General features: G+C 39.4%; 1 protein-coding gene across 1 annotated transcript in view; it reads right to left on the reverse strand.

The window, feature by feature from the left end:
* LOC308704513 (uncharacterized protein) overlaps positions 1-23,278 on the reverse strand; it is a gene marked incomplete at its 5' end in the record, with an annotated part of 108,097 nt that overhangs the window by 45,040 nt on the left and 39,779 nt on the right. The window contains 12 exons of the mRNA XM_081388884.1: positions 4,093-4,194; positions 4,354-4,546; positions 4,762-4,837; positions 5,986-6,192; positions 6,350-6,439; positions 6,723-6,774; positions 6,894-7,112; positions 7,505-7,644; positions 7,723-7,793; positions 8,004-8,115; positions 19,263-19,469; positions 21,645-21,716. Coding sequence (XP_081245010.1) covers positions 4,093-4,194; positions 4,354-4,546; positions 4,762-4,837; positions 5,986-6,192; positions 6,350-6,439; positions 6,723-6,774; positions 6,894-7,112; positions 7,505-7,644; positions 7,723-7,793; positions 8,004-8,115; positions 19,263-19,469; positions 21,645-21,716 — 1,541 coding nt within the window. The remainder of the gene's footprint in view (positions 1-4,092; positions 4,195-4,353; positions 4,547-4,761; positions 4,838-5,985; positions 6,193-6,349; positions 6,440-6,722; positions 6,775-6,893; positions 7,113-7,504; positions 7,645-7,722; positions 7,794-8,003; positions 8,116-19,262; positions 19,470-21,644; positions 21,717-23,278) is intronic.

Genomic DNA, 23,278 nt, shown 5'->3' on the forward strand with positions numbered 1-23,278 from the left:
TTCAGCTTACTGAATACCCAGGCATGTGTTGCAGTGTTCATGATCATCAGCCTGCGCCAGGGAACGACCGCATCCAGAAACACGTTTGCTCTTTCAGGAATTAACTCACTCAGCTGTTATTAAAACAGTGATCTCTTTGAAGACGCCCTTGACACCAACACTGCTGGAGAGGCTTCTTCCTGAAGAACGCTCGACACACTCGTTGAATTCAACACTCTCAGAGACTGCATAAAGAAGATCTGTTCAGCTCTGAAGCGAAAGACAACTGGTGCTTGCATCCGCTTACTATTTATACCTACGCTGTGGGGCGGAGTGCATGAATCAAATCTCACACACCAATGTGCATTGGCTCGTTCAGTTTACACTCAAAGACGATTGGGGCTCTCTGACGACATCCCAATACGTCGGTACGTCAAACATGACCGACTGAAAGGGGACCCCTAAGACCCCTAATATTAAGACCGACGCTGCAAGAACAGTTATAGTTATTTATATTATTTTTATAATTACTTATGCATTTGCTTTTTCAATGTGCATGCTCATAATCCATTATAAACTGATTTATAAGACTTAATTAGTCAATCATATGGTTCCATGAATGTACAGTATTTATAAGGTCGAGTCAAGTCAAGTCACCTTCATCTGTTCTGGATTTGGCCTGGACCCGGCTGACTACAGTAAACCTTGGGATAAGGGTTCCGGCTGACCTGATTTATGCAGCCAAATAATCCTTTTACATGACTTGAATTATAGAAATTGATAATGTGCTGTGTATATGTCAGGTTAAAGCAATGTGTTTTTAGTTTGTAGTGTGTCTGCTTCCTGAACAATGCCAGGAAGGTTGTTCCAGAGTTTTGGTGCTAAATAGGATCTACCACCAGTAGTGTAATCTAGTATTAAGCCAGCCTTGAGGTTATGAATGCATGAACTAACTTTTCCACATTTGTCATTGAGAGCAGGGCTTGTAATGGGGGGTTACACGGGGGGGGGGGGGGGGGGGGAAATAAACATGCGCGTTCTGCCGTCTCTCTCATTCTGAAGCGCGACAGAAAATGAACTAACTCTTAAAAAAAATAAAAATTTGCATCAGTAATAATAAAAAACCTTCCCAACTAGAGTCCCCCCCAGTGAATCTCAACCATTTCCAGCCCTAGTTGAGAGCATATGTTGTAGTTTAGATATATTTTTAAGATGGAAGAATGCGTTTTTATGGATGCTAGAAATGTGTCTTTCAAATGAAAGATTGGTATCAAAGAGCACACCCAGGTTTCTAACTGATGACAAAGACTTGACAGAACATTCATCAAGTGTCAGACAGTGTTCTAGGTTATTAGGTGCAGAGGTTTTTGGTACAATAATTAGAATCTCTATTTTTTGAGAATCAAGTTGTAGGAAATGACTAATCTATTTTTTTATATCAGCTATGCATTCCGTTAATTTTCTGAATTGGTAAGTTTTGTCGAGGTGCAATAAAATATAGTGCTGAGTATCCTCGGCGTAACAGTGAAAGCTAATGCCTTGCTTCCTAATGATATCTCAAAAGGGTAGCATGTTCAGGATGAAAAGCAACTGTCCTAGTACTGAGCCTGATCATCAGCCTGCTTTCGATATGATCGATATGACACCTCTTTTACTGCTACAAACTGATAATGGTCAGACAAGTATGATTTGAACCATGCCAATGCAATTCTACTAATCTAATTCTAATTCTAAGAGTCTTTTCAAAAGAATATTGTGGTCGATAGTATTAAATGCAGCACTAAGATCCAGTAAAACTACTAGAGAGATACAACCATGATCAGATCATAAGAGCAAATAATTTGTAAAATCCTGACTGGAAATCCTCACAGATACCATTTCTTTCTAAAAAGGAACATAGTTGTGAGGATACTGCTTTTTCATTATCTTTGACAGAAAAGGGTTAATTCCAAATTGGGCAGTAATTGACTAATTCTGTAGGATCAAGCTGAGGTTTTTTTTAATAAGCGGTTTAATAATATCCAGCTAAAAAGTTTTGGTACGTATCCTATTGACAAATATGAAATAAATGATATTGAGAAGAGGATCTATGACCTCTGGAAGCATCTCTTTCAGTAGCTTAGTCTGTATAGGTTCTAACATACATGTTGTTGATTTAGATGTTTTAACGAGTTTAGACAATTCTTCCTCTCCTATAGTAATGAATGAATGGGATTTTTCCCCAGGGACACTATAATGCACTGTCTGAAGCGATTCTGTAGTAGACGGTTGCATGGTTATAATATTCTCTCAAATATGATCAATCTTGCAAGTAAAGAAGTTCATAAAGTCATTACTGCCATGCTGTTTGGAAACGTTTGGGGTTGAATTTTTATTTCTCATTAATTTAGCCACTGTATCAAATAAATACCTTGGGTTGTATTTATTTTCTTCTAGGAGGGTCAAAAAAGCAGATCTAGCAGTTTTTAAGGCCTTTCTGTATGCAATAGTGCTGTCTTTCCACGAAATGAAAAAAAAACTCTACTTTTATTTTCTTCCAGCTGTGCTCCATTTTTCTAGCTGCTCTCTTAAGGATCTGAGTGTGCTCATTGTACAGCGTCGCTGGACAATTTTCTTTAATTTTCTTTAAGTGCAAAGCAGCTACTGTGCTGGAAGTGCTGGAAAAGAGAGTCAATAGTTTCTGTTGCAAACATCGATGTTCTATGCTTTCTGGTATGCTGAGGAGATTAAGCTAGTCTTGATCAGGATAATTATTTATAAAGCAATCTTTAGTGGTAGAAGTGATAGTTCTACTTTATTTGTAATAGGGAGTCAGTTTTGCAGCCTTGGCTAAAAGGAGTATACATGAGACTAGATAATGATCTGAGATATTATCACTCTGCTGCAGAATTTCAACAGCATCAACATTGATTCCAGGTGACAATATAAGATCTAGGGCCCTATTTTAACGATCTGAAATGCAAGTGTCAAAGCGCAAAGCGCAAGTAACTTTGTGGGCGGGTCTTGGCGCTGTTGCTATTTTCCCGGCGGGATAAATGACTCTTGCGCCAGGCGCAAATCTAAAATGGGTTGGTCTGAAGAGCTTCATTATTCATAGGTGTGGTTTGAGCGTAACGTGAAATAAACCAATCAGAGCGTCATCTGCAATTGTTTTCTAAACCTGCAAAATAGCATGAAGGAACGTTTGCGCCGGAACACGCCTCCTTTTTTGCGCTGAACCGCCCAGGGAGCGCAAGTTCATTCCCTAGTTTAGCGACGTGCTTCTGTGGAGGGAAAAGCACGCTTTGCGCGGGTGCAAAATAGGAATGAAACATGTGTCGCTGTACAAAGTCAATTGCGCTGGGTACAAGATGGGGCCCTGAAGTATTAGATCAAAAGTATGATTAGGGCAGTGAGTGGGTCCTGACACATGTTGCCTAATTCCAAAAGAATTTAGAATGTCTCTAAATACCAATCCCCATATGTCTTTATCATTATCTACATGGAAATTAAAATCACCAACAATTTAGCAACGCTATAATGTTATTATATTGTAGTTACAATGACTTTATGAATAACCACTGTGTTCTTATAAATTTTTATTGTGAGCAATAATACAGTTACAAAACTCTATAAATGCTTCATTGACATCTTTTTCCTAATAGAATGCAATTTTCCTAAAGCAAATATTAACATATCATGAAGATGTGCTCATTATACATTTTTAAATCGTTTGTTTGTAAATTATTACTATTATTTTTTAAAGTATGGTTTTAAATTGCTATAAGCAATACCATATTGCTGAGGAGATTTGGGTTTTAACATATCAAAATTACAATTCATGACCTCTAATTCAAACATTAGCCAGTAAAATACATAATTGATACATGTAATTGCAACAGAAAACAAGTGTAACACTTTGATATTTGATAATTGCCCATTGAAAAAGCAAATAAATGACTTATAAGTAATTATAAAAATAATATAAATGTAACTATAACTGTTCGTGTATGTATATATGTTTTTGTGTCCCCCTTACACTTTGCATTCAGGGTTTTGTGTTCCACCGAGAAACTTTGCAGTGTTCAAATACTTTTTGAGACCAGTGTAAATGATACAATCACTGATTCTTACCACATCGGTTAATTCTCTGCCCAAGAAAGGGAGGGAATGATAAAGGGCTATGGTGATGAAAGCTGTTAAAGAGGCATCTTTCTCAACTCCTCTAATACCTCCCTACAACAAAAACAATGAATATCAGCACATTTATTGCAGTACCACAGGAATGCAATTGCTGTTTATACTATTTTGCAATGTTTCACATGTTGTTTGACATAGTAAAGTGTTTTTGCAAAAAACCCTGGTTTACTAGCAAATGATGGAAGGCATTCAGACCTGCATTTCCCTGTGTATGACTGGATTGGCATCAGTGAAGGACCCATCTGAGCTCTGTGTTCCAATCAGATATGTGACTGCTTGACGGATGTCCTCCAGTGAAATCAACTTTTCCGTTGAATTTTGCTGTTTAAGAGTTCCCATCTGTCCTTCAGCAACTAGGGACAACACTTTCGCCACCAGCGCAGTCAACCTACGAGAAGTGAGAAGTCATCTATTACTTCGAGTAGGTTGGGATTTAAAATATACAACAACAACAACTAAAACAACATTTTTTTTTGCGAAAATAGATATGGGAAGTGTAGCACTGAATTGCACAAAAGAGGTAACATTTTTGAGACTTGGCATATTTTTGACATCGAATGCACATCAAATTTACCATCGCATTTAAATGCACATCAAATTTACCAGGTACTTGTCGGATGGTCTTGCCAAGCTCCGTAGGATCCATCAGGTTTTTTGAACATTAAAATTCGCTCATAACCTGCCAGTATAAAATGTAATGCCACAAACTTTTAGAGTCAGAGCAGGGTACAGCCTGATACAATCAAATTGTGTTAAATCATAGGCCTTAGTCAAGAAATAAATTATATTAAAAAGATTTTTGCAAACATGTGTGTGTGGTATATTTGGTGCTGACTGAAGAAAGTTCACCCAAAATAAAAATTCTGTTTTTAATGTTTCACATTTATTTCAAACCCTATATCATTTTCTTAAAGGGGTCTAATGATGCATTTTCTTGTTTTCCTTTTTCTTTAGTGTGGTATGTAGCTGTTAGTGCAAGTATAAGATTTGCATATTTACAAAGTCTCAAACCCAAAGAGATATTCTTTATAAAAGTTAAGGCTCAGCCACGCCTTCCTAAAACGCTTCATTCAAACACGCCCCCACAAATCTACATCAGTGTGTGGGAGCAGAGTCTCATAACACCGCCCAAATGTATACGCAAAGTAAGAAGGTGTAACTTTTATTCTCGCTGTATTATTGTTGCCGCCATCTTGTGGAGACGCTGTGTTTATCATTGCGAAAGCTCAACTACTTTGTTTGGCCTTCCAAAAGAGGACACAATTAGAAAACTGTGTTTAAGCATTATTTAAAACGCTATTCCAGAACAGTACAACAAAAAAAATTCTACTTTGTGCAGCGCATTTATCGGAGGACTGTTTTCAGGATTTCAGGCCAATCACAATTCACTGGATCGCTGGCCAATCAGAGCAAACCGCGCTATTCAGAACGACAAGCTTTGTAAAAATCGATGTGTTTCAGAAAGGCGGGGCATAGAGGAGTAACAATAATGTACTGTATGTGTAAAATAATTACTTTTTTTAACCTAAAACTACATAAACACACTGCATTAAACCAAATACACAAAATAGCATTCTTTTTAGAACCATTATGACCCCTTTAATGAAAAATGTAAAAATACATATTTTTAAAGACTGTTTTGACATTTTTGTTAAAATGGCATGTACCAAAGGTCCATTGGCACTGATCTATATAGAATGTCATTATATAGATCAGTGTCCATTGGACTGTCATATAAAAATATATATTTAAAAAATAATAATAATAATATATATATTATTATTTGTATTTTTATGTTTTCTTATGTGGCATACAGGTACACTAAACCTTGCTCAATGAAATCCATTGCTTTGTCTCTGGAGCCTGCTTCCAGTTTCAGCCAGCACTGAGTTTTGTCTATGTAGCGGACTGCCAAGGCAGTTGGAGACATAAAGATCATAGTCTGCTCTCCACAGCCTTTCGGTGCACGGATCAGATTTTCCACTTTGGATGGTGAGAGTAACGGAACAGCAGTGGACTGGAAAAATACTACTTCTGCATTCAAAAGATTTTAGTTAAATCTAAGATAATACAATAAATACAGTATGGGTTTGACCTTACCCAATAAATGATAATAAATAATAAACATAAAAAAATGGAGAATTTGACAGCATTCACAACAACTAAGTTTTAAAAATATGTTGCTTTGGACCTTCTAGTTTGACAAACAAGTTGACATCCGTTTCAGGGACAGTGTTGTTTGGGAAAAATCCATCGATAAACAACTGCTGGTCACTTCTACCTGATGAGCAGAGTTCAGGTATTTATACACATGTATAAATGCGCATATAACGTATTTATAAACAATGTCACAAACTTTGTCAGAGCTTTTTTTTTTTTAAAAAAATTGCCAAAATATTTGTATATCTGTAATTGGTGATCGGTAACACTTCAAAATAGTGTTCTATTATTAAAGAATAACAACACAGGAACAAATGAGTAATGACTAACAACAGGAATACGTAACTACAGAACAGTATTCAAAAGTGTGACTGGGTGATCAAATGAAAGCTAACAAATCTCACCATCCAGATTAATAAAATAAGTCTGCTCTTCTCTCTTTTCCACTCCCTCATTCTAAGACATGAAGAGACAGACAAAATAATATATTTTAGAATCACTGAAATCCAATTGTTCCAAAAACAACAAAGGATATGAGATAAATTTGGGTATTCTAATATTCCACTTCACCTTACCATGACCAGGAGCATCTTTTGAACAGAAGCCACTTTAGTTTTTTCTTTTTCAGCTTCATAAAGTTCAATAGTGATAGGGATTTGGCCTGTTACCATGGGAACAGCAGGAAAAGTCACAGTTTGAGATGACTCTTGCTCCAGACTGATTCTGACAGTGGAAGAGGAAGATGCTGACCCAGGTGAACAAAGACCATCCACTTTCTTCATTTGCACAACAAGCTGACCAGGAAAGTGATAAACAACATATATTAATCTCAGAACAACTTTATCTTGTAATGTATTAAAATATACAATGTATATTGTAACAAATACTCTTATGATGATTTAAATTTGGTTTAATTTAAAGCAATTATCATATGACGAAACCAACTTCACTATACCAATAAAGCCAATTTTAAGGACAGGTGGAAATAAATTACTTTACTATTAAATTACTAACAGCAACTTTTTTTACAGTTTCAATGAATTAATTAATTTTATAATAAATATAAATATTAAGTTTATGCACTAGAAAAATGTATCTTCTGTAAATATATATACCAGTTATAATTGTCATAGTGGTACAATAGTGCAGTGAATTTGTTCAGATTTTTTTTTTTTTTTTAACAAACCTCTCTTTTCATTGTTCCATAATTAAAGATCACCACACCTATAGACAGTTGTTCAAAGCATTTGACCGAATAGGGAAGCCTCAAGGATATAAACACTGGCTTAAATACTGGAAGGTCAACAGGCTCTGTCACACAAAATCCTGTAAATAATAAAAGTAGAAGTTTTGTTCTTTGGTGGATTTAAATTAAATTTGATAGCAGTGAAAGGGGAAAATTACCATGGGATGGAGATAAGCTGAGAGCCTGGATCTCCCATGTTGTGATAGAGTGGGGTAAATGGATTGTGTGTCTGGAAGAAAGAACTGGTGCAATTACATCATTATACAAGACCTTTGTAAACACTAACACTTAAGACAATGGAAACATTTTAAATTGTAATAACGTTATGTATAATATTGTAAAAGTGAGCACTTTTTGCCTTAGACTCTCACATATTATGGACTTAAATGTAACATTTATATATTCTTACTTTATAGTAACTGAAAGAGAAGCTATTCACCTATCTTTTCCTTTCACATCCATCTCCTTAAACCCAAAGCTTGGAGGGAAGTATCTGCGAAATGTTTGTATTTCAAAATCAAAGAATTCCTCATCTTCATTAAAATCAGCACCTGGAGAGATTAAATATTGGTGAATAATTTTTTCGATTGTTTTTGTTTTGTTTACTTCATTGTACAGATTGTGGCATAGCTTAATTTACCAAAGCCTTTGTGTAATGATAGTTTACATGGAGCAGACGAAGACAATGGTGAAGAACCAAAACCATGAAACCAAACAAACTAAATCCTGGCATTAAACAAAACATAAACTATGAAATTGGCAACAAACAATGGACCTGGCATGTGGAACATGGAAGCGTGAAAACAGCATAACGTTTTTTAATATATGACAAAGTAACATGCAAACATAAGGGCTTAAATATGAGACTATGGGGATCCTCGCATTTTTGTTATTGCTGGAGTATCTGAAGCTTGTGTAAAGGATTCAGCCATCTTCTGAATGGAGGCGGGGAGCAGCAGCTCATTTGCATTTAAAGGGACACACAAAATACAAATTTGACAAGCTCTAATAAATGATCTGGGTGGTATTTTGAGCATAATTTTCACAGACACATTCTGGGGACACCATAGATTTATATTATTATTTATATTATATTATCTTGTGAAAAGGGGCATAATATGTCATATCTTTAACTTTTTTTGCTCACCAGCCAATGTGGCTAGTGGTTTTCCAAAGTTACTAGCCACTCAGCATTTTCACTGGCCACAATTTTGACATTGATACCATGGGGAAAAACTACCATATAGATCATTTAAATATTGTCTCATAATTTGGCAGCCGGTAGACTATATTAGGCTGCTGTCACTTTAAGACCTGACGCACGGACCCATTATACTGTTTATACAGCCAATATACTTGTCTTTATGTGCATGCACTTTGGGTCTGAGCACAAAATCTATGGGAATTATTAAAAATATGCTCAATACGTGCAATCCCTCTGTGAAATTCAAGCCCTGTAACAGCAACAATATTCATCCAGAGCAAATTAAACAAGTGAGTAAATGGAAGCAGGTTTGTGTGTACTCGTTGTCAGAGAGATTAGAGAGTGAGAATGCGCAGCTGGTATTGTGTATCCTGCGGAAGAGTTTCAGATATTTAATTATCGATATGTATCGAAAAATCTATATTTTTGACAACACTAGATTGCACTTAGTTTATTATTTCAGATACCTTTTTTAAAGACTAGATTTGAAAAATGTATTATATTGCAAATTATATAAAATTCAACTCGCCAAAGTGGCTAGTTGAAAATGAAATGAACTCAAAATGATGAATTTTTATATTTACTGCTTGTTATATTTGAAGATTTCAGATGCTAAATCCTCTAAGTCCGTCTAAAGTTTTTGTTTAATATTAACACTTTTATCAGGCTCCTATGTATAGGTTTCTACCCAAGTACCGGCATTTCTGAATGGGCTGAGGTTGGGATTTAGTGAGTTTGAAGTAAAAAGTATTTGATGAACGTATACTATGTGCGGAGAGCATTCACTCAATATTATTATCTCATTTTTGACAGAGGTGGCTTTTAGAGGCTTTTGTATCGGAGGTCTTCATTTATTGAGTTCCTTCTAAGATAGACACCATGGCTGGAACTGAAGCAACTTTTGCCCCACTTCTGGCCACAGTACCTCTTGCGATCTGGGCATGTGCCACACAGGATTCAAACCCACGACCGGAATGGTTCGGGGTTTGTAGCACGTGGTTTAGGAGCTTGCGGCACTCAGTTGACGCTGAATTACCAAGATGCAGAGAAGAGGCTTCACACAAAAGCATGTTAACCAGATTAGCATGCTAAACTAGCTTAATACTAATGTAGCTTATGGTTGCCTGATAGCTGAAGAGCCACATTAGAAAGAATGGCATCTGGTAAGCATTACCAATTAGCATGCTAAGCTAACTTGCATAAGGCTACAAATACAGGCAAGGTCCACTTTGGAGACGAATATCACGGGAACGGTAGCGAATATCAAAAATTCGTTCAGTCATTTCTGTGCGGACAATGTTTTCAAAAGTTATAAGTGTTTTTGCAAAAAAACTTAAATCTCTGGAGCACTAGGTGGTGGTGCTCTGTTCAAACTTTGTATGTACCTTCAGGACATGCTGTTGATGATCCCTACCAAATTTTGTGAAGATATGTCAAATAGTTTAAAAGATATTGCAATTTATGACTCAATTCCAAATTGGCGGACACATGGTACATCCAATCCTGGCAAAATCGGTTTCCATGGATTCGGCATGACACAAGGAATCCATAAACACAAACTGTTCAAAAGTTATTGGCCAAAATAGAGATTTTCCAGATCTCATGACCTGTAGGTGGCGCTGTTCCCAGATTTAGTATGGCCCCTCAGACCATGGTTCCGATGAAGACACAGCATCTGAACAAATTTTGGGTCGGCCTCGTTAAGTTCGCGACACCATAACTTTTGAACAAAGATGAATAAAAAACGTGTTCAAGTCATTTCTGTGCGGCTCAGTCCAAAGATCATCTGAGCCCATTTTTGTAAGAATTGGACAAAATGTGATGGAGTAGAGAAAAAACTGAATACTGTGCTTTTTTTAAAATAGCCACTACTGTAATGGCGGAGTCTTAATGTAAGATATTGATTGTGATCACCATGAGAGGGATCAAGTGTACTTTCATTTTTCTAGATCAAAGGGTTCAAAAGTTATAACCATTTCAATGTTGAATTTTTGAACTGGTGGTGGCAGTTGGTTCTAGAGACTCCAAAATTGGTCCAATTACTATTCATTACAATCACTACAAGAGTGCCAAATTGGTTATTTTCCTGTATTCCGTTGATAGGGCTGCCATGGACTCCAATTCAGGAAAAAGAATAATAATAATAAGAAAACTAACGGATACAATAGGGGCTATCCGCTTCGGGCTTGGCCCCTAATAAAAACATTGAGACAATGGCACGTCTGGTATACAGGCTACATGATCAGTGGGCTTTCCGGCTTGAAAGAGTAATAAGAGACTGCATCAATCCTGTTGTAATAATAAATGTACTAATTAAATTGTGTATATGGTCAAATAAAACAAGATTGCTGATGTAGATTTTTTTTCTAAAAAAAAAAATATATATATTTTTTATGCATTTAGGATTTAATTTGGGATTCAAATTTTATAGAGAACATTTATTTTGATCATGTATGTGAGTATTTAGATGTTCATGAACACATTGTCATTCTCGATTGTGTAGCGGGCCCTTTGCTCTAACAGCTGGATCTCTAAGGCAAGTTTCTGTTTCTTTAGCTCAAGCTTCTCCTTTTCTACCCTTAACTTCTCTTTCTCCATCTCCACTCTCATAATTTATTTCTCCAGTAACACAGACTGGGGATCCCGATTTCTTAACAGGCACTGTTGTCGTGTTTTTCGGAGCTGTCCTCGGAACTAAAGGCGGGTCGGGATTATCTGTAAAAGTTGAATGCGTTATTAAAATATAACTTTCTTCATAAATTTGTGTAGGCTACACCGTACACCGTGTAAACAGGTCTAGCCTATTACTATTTATTATTCCACTATTTTAAGAGGAAATACTTTCATAACTGGCGTCTGATGAAACATTTGATATGGAAGAAAAACTTGCATCCTCTTCAGCTTCATCTTATTTTCTTTGGTTAGATCTACGTAGCTGCCACTAGTGTCACAGCCTTTTAGGCCGGTAAATGCTGGTGAGTCCTCTCCAAAATCCATTAGAATACTGTAGGGTGAGATTTTAGGAGATTTCCACCTGTTGCGGGATTTTTAAGCAGGCTCGAGTCTCTCCTGGCTGCCTGAAGAAGGTCTTTCCATTTCTTTTTTTCTTCATCGACTGTCCGATTTCCTAGTCCACCCTCAACTTCATTTACTGCATCTGTCTTTTGCCAGATGTTTTTTTATTTTATTTTTTATTCGTTACTGAATTGTTTTGCTTGCATACCAAAATATGCATATACATGTACTTACTGAATAGGTCAATAATTTTTTTTGATTCACAATCTGAGTGTTGCAAGCATGAGTGTGGCAAGCCTCTTGGGGGAAAAGAGATGAGAGTAGAATAGCGGTTGCTCAGTTGGGAGTGTCATGATTCTGCCATCCAGTCCTTGTCATTCTTTAATTCTTGAGGCAGGATCATGACAGACCCATGTTTTGTGTACAAGCACATGGCCATTTGTTTGGGCCATGTGCTTGTGTTGTCTCGTTCTCTTGCCCCGCCCCCTTGTTATCCTCGTTTTGTCATTGCTTTACCTGTGTCACCTGTTGTGTTATCATTTGTCTCCTATTTAATCCCCTTGTGTTTGCTGTCTTGTGCTGGTTCATTGTTACTTGTTACATGATATCATTCATTGTGAGACTTTGCTCTTCTCGGTGAGTACCCTGTCAAGAGAAAGTTCTGTTTCTGTATTAGCTGTTTATTTGTAGTCTAGTTACGTCAAGTCATAGTCTAGTTTTGCCACTCGTTGTCCTGTCTGTGTTTTGCCCCCTCGTGGGTTTTGTTTTCCCCATTATTGTCATCAATAAACCTTGTGTGTAGTGCATTCTGTCTGCGCTTGGGTTCATCCTCATAACAGGGAGAGGCTGAACCGGAACCTCTGGGGTCTGTCTCAGGGGAACAGAGTGCTCTGGAGTGAACGAACCTCACAGAGCATGATGATTTTCCCCTGGAACAGTCCCAGGATGAAACGCTGAAAAACGCTTTTGATCAGGTTCGCTCTATCGACGGTCAGCTTCTTCAACCTGATCAACCGCTCTCCTATCCATATTTTTTCAATTTTAAAAGATAAGTTGTATCGGGTGACCCAAGACGCCCAGACAAAACAAGATACAACTCAGTTATTGATACCTAAAAGCCGTCGGGAAATGCTTTTCCAGGCGGCTCATTGTAATCCAATGGCTGGGCATTTAGGACAAACGGCTACACTTAACCGTCTCATGGCCCGGTTCTTCTGGCCGGGCATTCACGAGAACGTGCTCAGGTGGTGCGCGTCTTGTCGTGAATGTCAGTTGGTGAATCCACCGGCCAACCCAAAAGCACCATTGTGCCCACTACCATTAATGCAGGTCCCCTTCGAAAGAATTGGTATGGACCTCATCGGGCCATTAGAACGGTCAGCGCGGGGACACCGCTTTGCTTTAGTCCTGGTGGATTATGCAAAGTGGTATCCTGAAGCAGTGCCGCTCCGCAGTATTTCCGCTAAAAGTTTTGCAGTATTTCCGCTTCAACTAATCTCCCGGGTGGGAATTCCGAAAGAAATTCTCACCGATCAAGGCACGGCGTTTATGTCACGTACTATTCGCAGACTTTACAAATTTGCAACTTTACAAATTATTGGGCATTAAATCAATTCGAACCAGCGTCTATCACCCACAAACAGACGGGCTGGTGGAACGGTTTAACCGCACGTTGAAAACCATGATTCAAAAGTTCGTACAAGAAGACGCCAAAAATTGGGATAAGTGGTTAGAACCCCTCTTGTTCGCTGTACGGGAGGTCCCGCAAGCCTCCACGGGGTTTTCCCCCTTCGAGCTTCTCTATGGACGTCAGCCCCGTGGGGTGTTGGATGTCCTCAGAGAGACTTGGGAGGACGGACCTTCTAATAGTAAAAACGAAATTCAATATGTCCTGGATCTGAGAACAAAACTCCACAAGGTGGGGGGGCTATCCATGGAGAATTTGTTACAGGCCCAGGACAAACAGAGTCGGCTGTACAACAGGGGGAATAGACTGCGTCAATTTGCATCGGGAGATAAAGTGCTTGTATTACTCCCTACTTCTAGTTCAAAATTACTCGCGAAGTGGCAAGGACCCTTTGAGGTCACACGGCGAGTTGGTGATCTCAACTATGAGGTAGCTCGAACAGATAGGGGCAGAGCACATCAAATATATCACCTCAACCTGCTAAAAAATGGTCTGAGGCAGAATCAGTGATGCTGGCGATGGTAGTGAGAGGAGGATATCTGTCCAGAAGTGAGTTCAAAGTCCCAATCTTTCGCTCTGGCCCCAGGGGGAGACCACCTCTCAACCTCACAGCTCACTGATATAAAAGCAGTACAAGCAGAATTTGCTGATGTGTTCTCTCGCCCCTGCCTGGTCGAACGAATCTCATTCAGCACCATGTTGAGACCGAGCCGGGCGTGGTTATTCGCAGCCGGACGTATCGCTTGCCTGAACACAAGAAAAAAGTGGTTCAGAGCGAATTAGAAGCAATGCTAGAGATGGGAGTGATAGAAGAATCCAACAGTGACTGGGCGAGCCCGATATTTCTAGTTCCTAAAACGGACGGCTCAGTACGGTTCTGTGTGGATTACAGAAAGGTGAATGCTGTGTCGAAATTCAACGCATATCCAATGCCCAGAGTTGACGAATTGCTTAATCGACTAGGCACTGCTCGTTTTTATTTGACACTGGACTTAACTAAGTGTTATTGGCAGATCCCCTTGTCTCCCATGACCAAAGAAAAAACAGCTTTCACAACGCTGTTCGGATTACACCAATTTGTTACGCTTCCTTTCGGGTTGTTCGGGGATCCAGCGACCTTTCAGCGTCTGATGGACAGAATTCTCTGGCCGCATGCTGCATATGCCGCTGCATATCTGGATGATATCATCATCTATAGTGGTTATTGGCAGCAACATATGCAGCATTTGCGGGCTGTACTGAAGACGCTGAGAAGAGCTGGGCACAGGTAAAGAGCTGGGCGTGTGGAATTCAGATATCTGGGTTTCCACTTGGGTCATGGACAGGTGCGTCCCCAAATTGACATGACAGCAGCAGTTGCGACTTGTCCAAGACCCAAGACCAAAAAGGAGGTTAGTCAGTTCCTGGGGCTGGGGCTGATATTATAGAAGATTTGTACCTAATTATTCGGACCTCGCCAGCCCGCTGACTGATCTAACTAAAAAGGAAGTACCAGATACGGTTCAGTGGACGGAGCAGTGTCAGCAGGCTTTCACCCAGATAAAGGCTGCTTTGTGTGGTGGACCGCTCTTACATGCTCCTGACTTTTCTCTCCCCTTTATTCTACAGACAGACACGTCGGACAGGGGGTTGGGCGCCGTCCTGTCCCAGGAGGTGGAGGGTGAAGAGTGGCCGGTGCTGTACATCAGTCGCAAGCTCTCTAAGAGAGAGACGATGTACAGCACCATAGAAAAGGAGTGTCTGGCCATCAGGTGGGCCGTTCTCACCCTCCAGTATTATCTCCTGGGGCTGGAGTTCACAATCTGTTCAGACCACACTCCACCGCATGAAGGATACCAACGCGCGGATCACCCGTTGGTATCTGGCTTTACAACCCTGTAATTTCAGGTGATCCACAGGCCGGTTGCACAGATGGCTGTAGCCGACTTCCTCTCCAGGAGGATTAAGAATGCGCGACACCTGCGCGACGCCCTATTCTCATATCTCTTACGGAGGAGCGGAAGTATAAAGGAGGAGTGACGACTGTGAAGATAGAGAGAGGACAGGCCTGGACTTATGTATTGTTTTATGATATGTGACAGCAGTCGTCCTTGAGGGGCTGCTGTCTTTTACTTTCGTTTTGTATGTGTTTATTTTACGTTATTTTAGTCTTTGAATGTTTGCCGGTTCCCGTCTCCTTCTTCCCATAACAACGAACTTTGCTACACTGAGTAATTTTATTTTATTTTTTTTCGGCTTAGCAGTCATTTTTCATCTATTCATTGTAGCCAATAAATTGAAATTTGTAACCATAGTAACACAAACAGCATGTCAACTATCTGTGCGGTCCAACATGTCAGCCTGTACGCGCATCTTCTACGCTTAGCGTGGCTGTGCCTAGTCATAGTTTTAGATGGTGCAACAGGTGTAAATATTCATCCGAAAGCTGGACGTAACTAAGTCCAGCGTAGAGCTTACACCCAACTTGTATGTCCAGCTGGTGCAACCGGCCCCTGGAATGGAAGAGGAGTTTCCAGCCATATGTCAGAGATAGACTGGTATTGAAGCTCAACCGTGTGCCGCCTTTTTTCATGTGTTCCTTTGCCTGTTGAGGGCAACTTAAACAAAAATCATTGTTTTCCAGTGTTTTGTGCAATAAAATCAAAACAACTTGTGTTGAGTTGATCTCCTCTTCCAACTCTCATGGCATAAACAGCTTCCTGACCCCCGGCGGCAAGCTTTCAAATCACGCCATGCTGGAACTTCTCTCACATTATGCAGAGGCGCAGAAAGTGTTGCCAGGTATATCAAGTTGGATGTTAAACCAGTATCAAACAGACACATGCTCCGAGCAACAGCACACAGACACAGAAAAGGTACAATCCCCTTTAGACTTTATACGAGATTTAGGGATCTTTAAAAACAAAGTTTGAGATGACCTCAATGGTCTTGTCGTCTGATAAACCTGGAGAAGATCCTAAATATATTCGGGAGCTAGACCATGCATGGCCTTAAAAACAAACATTGAAACCTCAAATTAGACCCTAAAATTAGTTGGGAGCCATTGGCTAGTACTGGGGAAAGTATGCTGATTACTTGCATGTGCATGCTAATTATGGCTTGTGACAGAAACGTCAGAAATGGCAGGTTCACTGAAATGCTAAGAAACTTTCCCCCTTCGGGTCACATACAGGCTGTCAGTGATATTATTCCTTACGGCCACTGCCCAAGCTATACGCCACAAAGAGGCCTCCTAACAACGAAAGGCCTACCAAGGCAGCTCAAAGGCTTGGAACCAACAGCTTCCATGGAAGGGGTTCCTTTAAGGGAATATGGCAAGGGGGTCTGAAAGGAGTCCCGTCCAGTCACTTTCTGAGTGGGACATAAAGTCAACCCCACATGCCACCAGGGAGGCTGGCCTGGTCTAATTTACTGACCTAGTCTTGCCAACAACCTGTCTGTTTCCTAAACAGAGTCTGTTTCTCTTACATTATATCTGCCTCTACCTGAAATAATGGCAGAAGTTTCACTCACAAACCAGATCATAGAGACGGGCATCCTGGAGAGTAGAACTCAGCATAGCACTTTATAACCCTTGCAAACGAGGGGAGTAATTCTACTCAATCCTGGATATAAATAAATATTTTAACCTGGTTCTGGGCTAGAATCAGGGAGGCTCTAAGGGAGCATACAACGTCATGATCTAGTATTGCAAAACATCCAACTTGGTGGAGCCACCTTCAAGGAGGCTAGTATTTGTTAGAAGAACAAGCCTCAGATATCTTAGGTGTTCTCACAAAAATTCTGTCGGCCTGGTTTTCCTAGTCTGCACATTTTTGTTTTTCTGAATTGTCTGAATGGCTAATAAAAATAGGTAATACAAAACGATTACTTGGTCACCACCACCAAGGTGAATTGGTCTTGACTTCTGGTCCTGACTCGTCGTGAGTTGTCGTGGGCGCTCGAAGGGGCTCTCGCCCAGGGTGTAATTCAATGTAGAACCGCCACTGGGGAGCCCCATGATTTGAGTCTCTGCTGTGCCTTAGCACAAGCAGGACCCGAACCGCTGGGTCCAGATGCCTGTCCCTCTTCCCTCTAGAAGAGAGCCAGACTAGAGCAGAGTTTTCTTAGAGGAAAACTCTCACAATCTGCACAATCAGGTCTCTCAAGAGCTGATTGTGCGTGCTCTTCGCACTAAACAGTAAACACTCAAGCTGTGTGTGTGTCATCTGGTGTTAGATACCTGAGACATGGATCCACACACTTCTTGAAACGCTTATCAATTGCCATAATTCTTTCTTACTTTTTCCAGGTGATTGCAAAGGGAGACTTTTTCCAGGTGACGAAAAGAGAGAGACATTTTCTCTAGGCGCCCTTTTTATACTTCCAGGTCGCACTAGTAATGACGTCATAGGCTGTCGCCAGTCAATATGGATTGCTGTGATTGGATAGCTTTTCAGACACCGGTTCACGTGGAGGGTGATACCTTTTGAAAGGGAACTCGCACTGCGTCAATGACGCTATGGGGGGGGGGACCATAGCGTCATTGACGCAGTGCGAGTTCCCTTTCGAAAGGTAACAACTGTAAAAACAATTGTGAATTATATATGGATTCTTTTCCTGTTGGTCTATAAACTTTTACATTTACAATAAGACTTATGGTATTCCATTGCAAAATCGTTAAAAAACATTAGGTACTTGTTTGAGCCTTTCATTTGTCATTTATTTATCTCCAAGTTCCCTCCTTATATGTATCTCCCTGCTGGCCTTTTTAATGATTTAATTTCCCTCTTTCAGCCTTTTCTTTGCATACAACAATTGATCACTTCAGCCATAAATGAAATAAATAAAAAATGTACGATCATGATTCTTTGTTATTTTTCCTACCCGTATGATTTTCCTGTCCACTATCCGTATGATCATTGACTACTGGTTTACTTTCTTTTCTGATTAACTATTTTCCACTATTTATTCCCACTACAATGTTCATCCTTCATTTCCGGATCACTGCCAAAGCTACGGTATCTTCTTGCAATCAGTGCAACAGTCCAGTGTTGCGAACCACCAACCCTGGCTCCATCAGCTCTCAACAAAGTAACATGGCACACATAAGGGCTTAAAAACAAGACTATGGGGATCACATGACAAAAACAACAAAACAGACAGAACTAATAAAACAAGAACCAATAAGAACATGGCTGCATCCGATACTTCCCAACTATGTAGCAGGTGAAAAAGAAAATGTGAAAAAAGAAATATGTCCGAATTCACAGTATTCATGAAAGAGTAGGTAAAAAGTACCCGGATGACCTACTATTTCCCGCAAGATTCTGAAGTGTGCATATGATGGACACTTTATTATCCCATGAGGCCATATAGAGGATTTGTGAATGGCAGTGAAGCGACGCAACTGACACTGGTAAGTCAGATATATGATAATGCCAACAACATGGCGGATGTAGTACGTCTGGATTACATTCATACAGCACACATGCATACAAAGAATCAGAATGCACTTTTTTTAGCATTCATGAAGTAATTACTTGTTAAAATAAAGAGAGTATGTGATTTTGGATGCAGCCCCTGACACATCAAACAAAGGAACCAATGAAATCAAGACACGTGAACAGAGAAAGCACAAGACCACATGATGGGAACAGGAAATCACATGGCAAGACTAGATTCCACAATCAGACATGAAAGACATGAACATGAAACAAAACCAAAGCAGATATGACATTTTGAAAGCACTTTTAGTTTTTTTTTACTGACTTGTGCTTGCATGATAGCTTTTCATTAAAGGCTATACTTACTTTTTCTATCCCCTTTCTTCGGGTCATCTTCCCTTTTTTTGTCTCTTAGCTGGGTTGCAAACTCACAGCACTCTTGGAAGGCATTTGCACAGTTTCTGTTTCCCATTTTGCTCACTCTCTTTGCTCTGTCCTTGCAAGTAAACCTCATAGGAACCAGGGTGAAACCATGGCGACAACATTTCTGCAATTCTATCTTAAATGCAGACTCTAAGGACCAAAAATAATAATGAGCAGGAGGAGTTGACAGTAATTGTACAACTTTAAAGGCAAAACGAGTTCAAGTCTGGTCTAAGTTATCAATCTCATCAAAACATAAATTGAAAAATATCATGCATAAAGGCTATGTATAGCAACAACAAAAAAAAAGAAAAAAAAGAAAAAGAAATCATACATTTTATATTAGATGCGTTCAGTAATTTTCATTAAACTTTTAATTAGCCACAATAGAAATGAATAGTTGGCTACTTTTGAACAATGTTAGAGAAAGTTTTGGTGCCGCTTTATATTAGGTGTCTTTAACAACTAGTTACTACTATGTACTAAAATTTTAAATTAATTATTTGATACAGTGCACTTATTGTGTACACATGTTTTTACAATGTACTATTTTATAAGGTGGGCAGACTGATGTTAAATTAAATGTATCATAATGTTAAGTATTATGCAAAGACCACTTATTTACATTTAAAAATATTTCTTGTTAGTTTATAATGATAAAACAGTTATGATCAAATTGTCACCTTGCATTCATGTAGCCTATACTAAGGTGCATGATATCATTAGAGCACTTTACCATGTTCCATCGCTCACACTACAAGATCACGTGGCGATAATATCAAGTTTTGAAAATATCACAGTGTCTATGACTGCTTAGATCACGTCTCTGATATGCTCTTATTTGACAAGCATCAGCGACCGCAACAAGCACAGATTTGGCCACGGTCTGGGGATTTTGTTGCAGACAGCAAAATCCAGCCAAATGTCGTGTATGTAAGCCTGCCTTTCAACCCACACTGAACTGCCCTGGGGAGCGCAAGTGTATTTCCTAACTTACCGACGTGCATCTGTGGAGGGAAAAGTCTGCTTTGCGCGGGTGCAAAATAGGAATGATACATGCGTCTGTGTACAAAGTCAATTGCACTGGGTGCAAGACAGGGCCCTATTTTGGACCCGTGCAAAGAAGACTTTTCCCTCCACAGATGCACGTCGGTAAGTTAGGAAATACACTTGCGCTCCCCAGGGCGGTTCAGCGCAAAGAGGAGGCGTGTTCCGGCGCAAACGTTCCTTCATGCTATTTTGCAGGTTTAGAAAACAATTGCGCCACTAACCAGGAAAAAATTGTTTAAAGTCAGTGGCGCGTTGCGCATGTTATTCATATGCTATTTTAAGGGCGCATGCTTGGCCATAATCAATGTAGCGTGTGCACAACACACATACACTTTGATTCTCTCATAAGCAGCAGTTTTCATTTTTGCAAATCATACATTATTACGATAGATAGACGGCGCGCGCCTGGCAAATCCGCCGTTACAATAGCAATACGCTATGGAAAAAGCGCGCCTGCTCTTAAAGGGAATGCGAGATGTCGCTCTGATTGGTTTATTTCACGTTACGCCCAAACCACACCTATGAATAATGAAGCTACTTCAGACCAACCCCTTTTAGATTTGCGCCGGGCGCAAGAGTCATTTATCCCGCCGGGAAAATAGCAACAGCGCCCGAGACCCGCCCACAAAGTTACTTGCGCTTTGCGCTTGACACTTGCGTTTCAGATCGTTAAAATAGGGCCCTTTATATCTATGAAAACTTATTTTCGCCATGTTCTTTTTTCTCTCGGAATTGTGAGTTTATATCTCAATTCTGAGGGGAAGGGTCAGAATTGTGGGATATGCAATGTGGGAAAAAGAATTGTAAGATAAAACATTGCAATAACCATTTTTATAAATTTGTTTATTCTGTGGCAGAAAAAAACATCCATACACATGAGTGTTGTGAAACTACAACTAAAACAAACTATTAAAATGTTTATTGGTAATTAAAATAAATCTGAAATAAAATAAAATAAAAATATTAGATGAAAAACAAAAACTTAATAAAAAAACTTAAATGAAAATTTTAAATGTTGCCTCGGCAGTTAAATAAAATAAATCTTTTTAAGCTGAAGCAATACAATTACTGAAAATAAGAACAAATTAAATACAAATAAAAATGATAAAAGCACATAATATTAAAATTTAAATGATAACTGAAAATATACAAATAAAAGCTAATGAAAAATATTAAGAATATAATACTATTTAAAAAAAAAATCCTAAAATAACTCAGATGAGGTTTGATAATTGATACAAAAGGTAAACAAAAATTCAGCAGACAATACTATACCTTTTTTAGCCATTTCTGTTTGAATATCCGTAGAGCGTTTGTTGTGCCTAAAACCAGACTTGCAGCTGAAACCTGGAAGTACAATGAATTGGAAAATATTATTTCCATATTATAACAAACCTTTCATGTAAAGGCAATAAGCACAGTATCAGTCTGTTTCTTTTTAAGCACTGATTGAAAACAAAAACACATAAAATTTGCATTAGGTTTCCATTTTTCATGTACTGAAATGGAGAAGAGTTTGGCACTGTAACGGCTGGTCCGAACAGACATGCACAGTTATTTGCTATATGTAACAAGTAATATTTAAAACCCCACACCCAACCAACAAACTATGTGTGAAAATTGTATGAGACAACCCCAAAGGGTAATTTTACAGAACTACTAGTTAATGTAACCCCACCTATATCTTGTCTCCTTTCAAATTAATGCTCATTTAATAACTCACACTTACGTGTATATCACCTCCTCACAGAATGCAGCATGTGTTTGTTATGTTAATCAGAGTATAAATGGACACACGGAACCATCAAAACCTTCCTCAGAGACTTCACAGACTGCTTCAACTGCAAAGAACTGTATGAGTTCCCAGGTTCTGATTCTGCCTGCAGATTGATGTCACTTAAACGATTCCTGATCTTGCTACACGCTTCTAAGCGTGAATTTTCTGTGACCATGAAAAATACCCTTTCTGAGAGTTGATACTTGTACCCCTAATCAGGTTTACAAGTCACTGTGTAGAATGAACCCATGCAAGGCGGCAGGTCCAGATAACATCCCAGGACGTGTCCTCTAGCTGTGTGCTTCAGAACTGACCAGCGTAACCACGGACATCTTTAATCTTTCCCTCACCCTGGCTACCAGTCTCATTCTGTTTCAAGTCCATCATTAGCATTCCTGTTCCAAAGAAAGACACAGTTTCCTGTCTTAACGACAGAACAGTGGCTCTCCCAGCGGTTCTCGTGACGTTTTTTGAGACTCATCAAAAAACACATTCTGAGCATCATGCCAACAAACCTGGACCCACTACAGTTTGTATAAAGTACAAATAAATCCAGAGTATGCTATTTCATTTGCTATTCACAAAAGTCTGACTCACCTGAAAAATAAAGATTGCTATGCCAGACACTTTACCCTTTAATGATTATAGTTAGGCATTCAACACTATCATCCCCTCAAAACTGATAACCAAGCTGCATAACCTGGGGCTGCCTTCTACACTGTGTAACTGGATACTGGAGCTTCCTCACAGCACTGTGTCCGCACTGGAAAACACCCCTCCAGCACCAGCATAATGAACACGGGCACTCCTCAAGACTGTGTACTCAGTCCCATGCTGTACACCGTTTTCACGCATGACTGTGTCGCTCCCCAGCCCAACAATGTCTTCACAAAATTCGCAGATGACACCACAGTCATTGGTCTTGTCACAGGCAAAGATGAGACTGCTTACCAGAAGGAAGTGTTGGAACTGGTCACATGGTGTGAGGCTAATAACCTCACACTTAACATCAGTAAGACCAAGGAGATGGTTGTGGACAGGAGGAGGAATGAGCATGTCTATCAGCCACTGCTGATCAGAGAAGCTGAGGTAGAGAGAGTGGTCAGTTATAAGTTCATTGGTGTCCACATCT

This window comes from Scardinius erythrophthalmus, assembly GCF_964197995.2.
Source record: "Scardinius erythrophthalmus genome assembly, chromosome: 16".
In the NCBI taxonomy this organism is placed as follows: Eukaryota; Metazoa; Chordata; class Actinopteri; order Cypriniformes; family Leuciscidae; genus Scardinius; species Scardinius erythrophthalmus.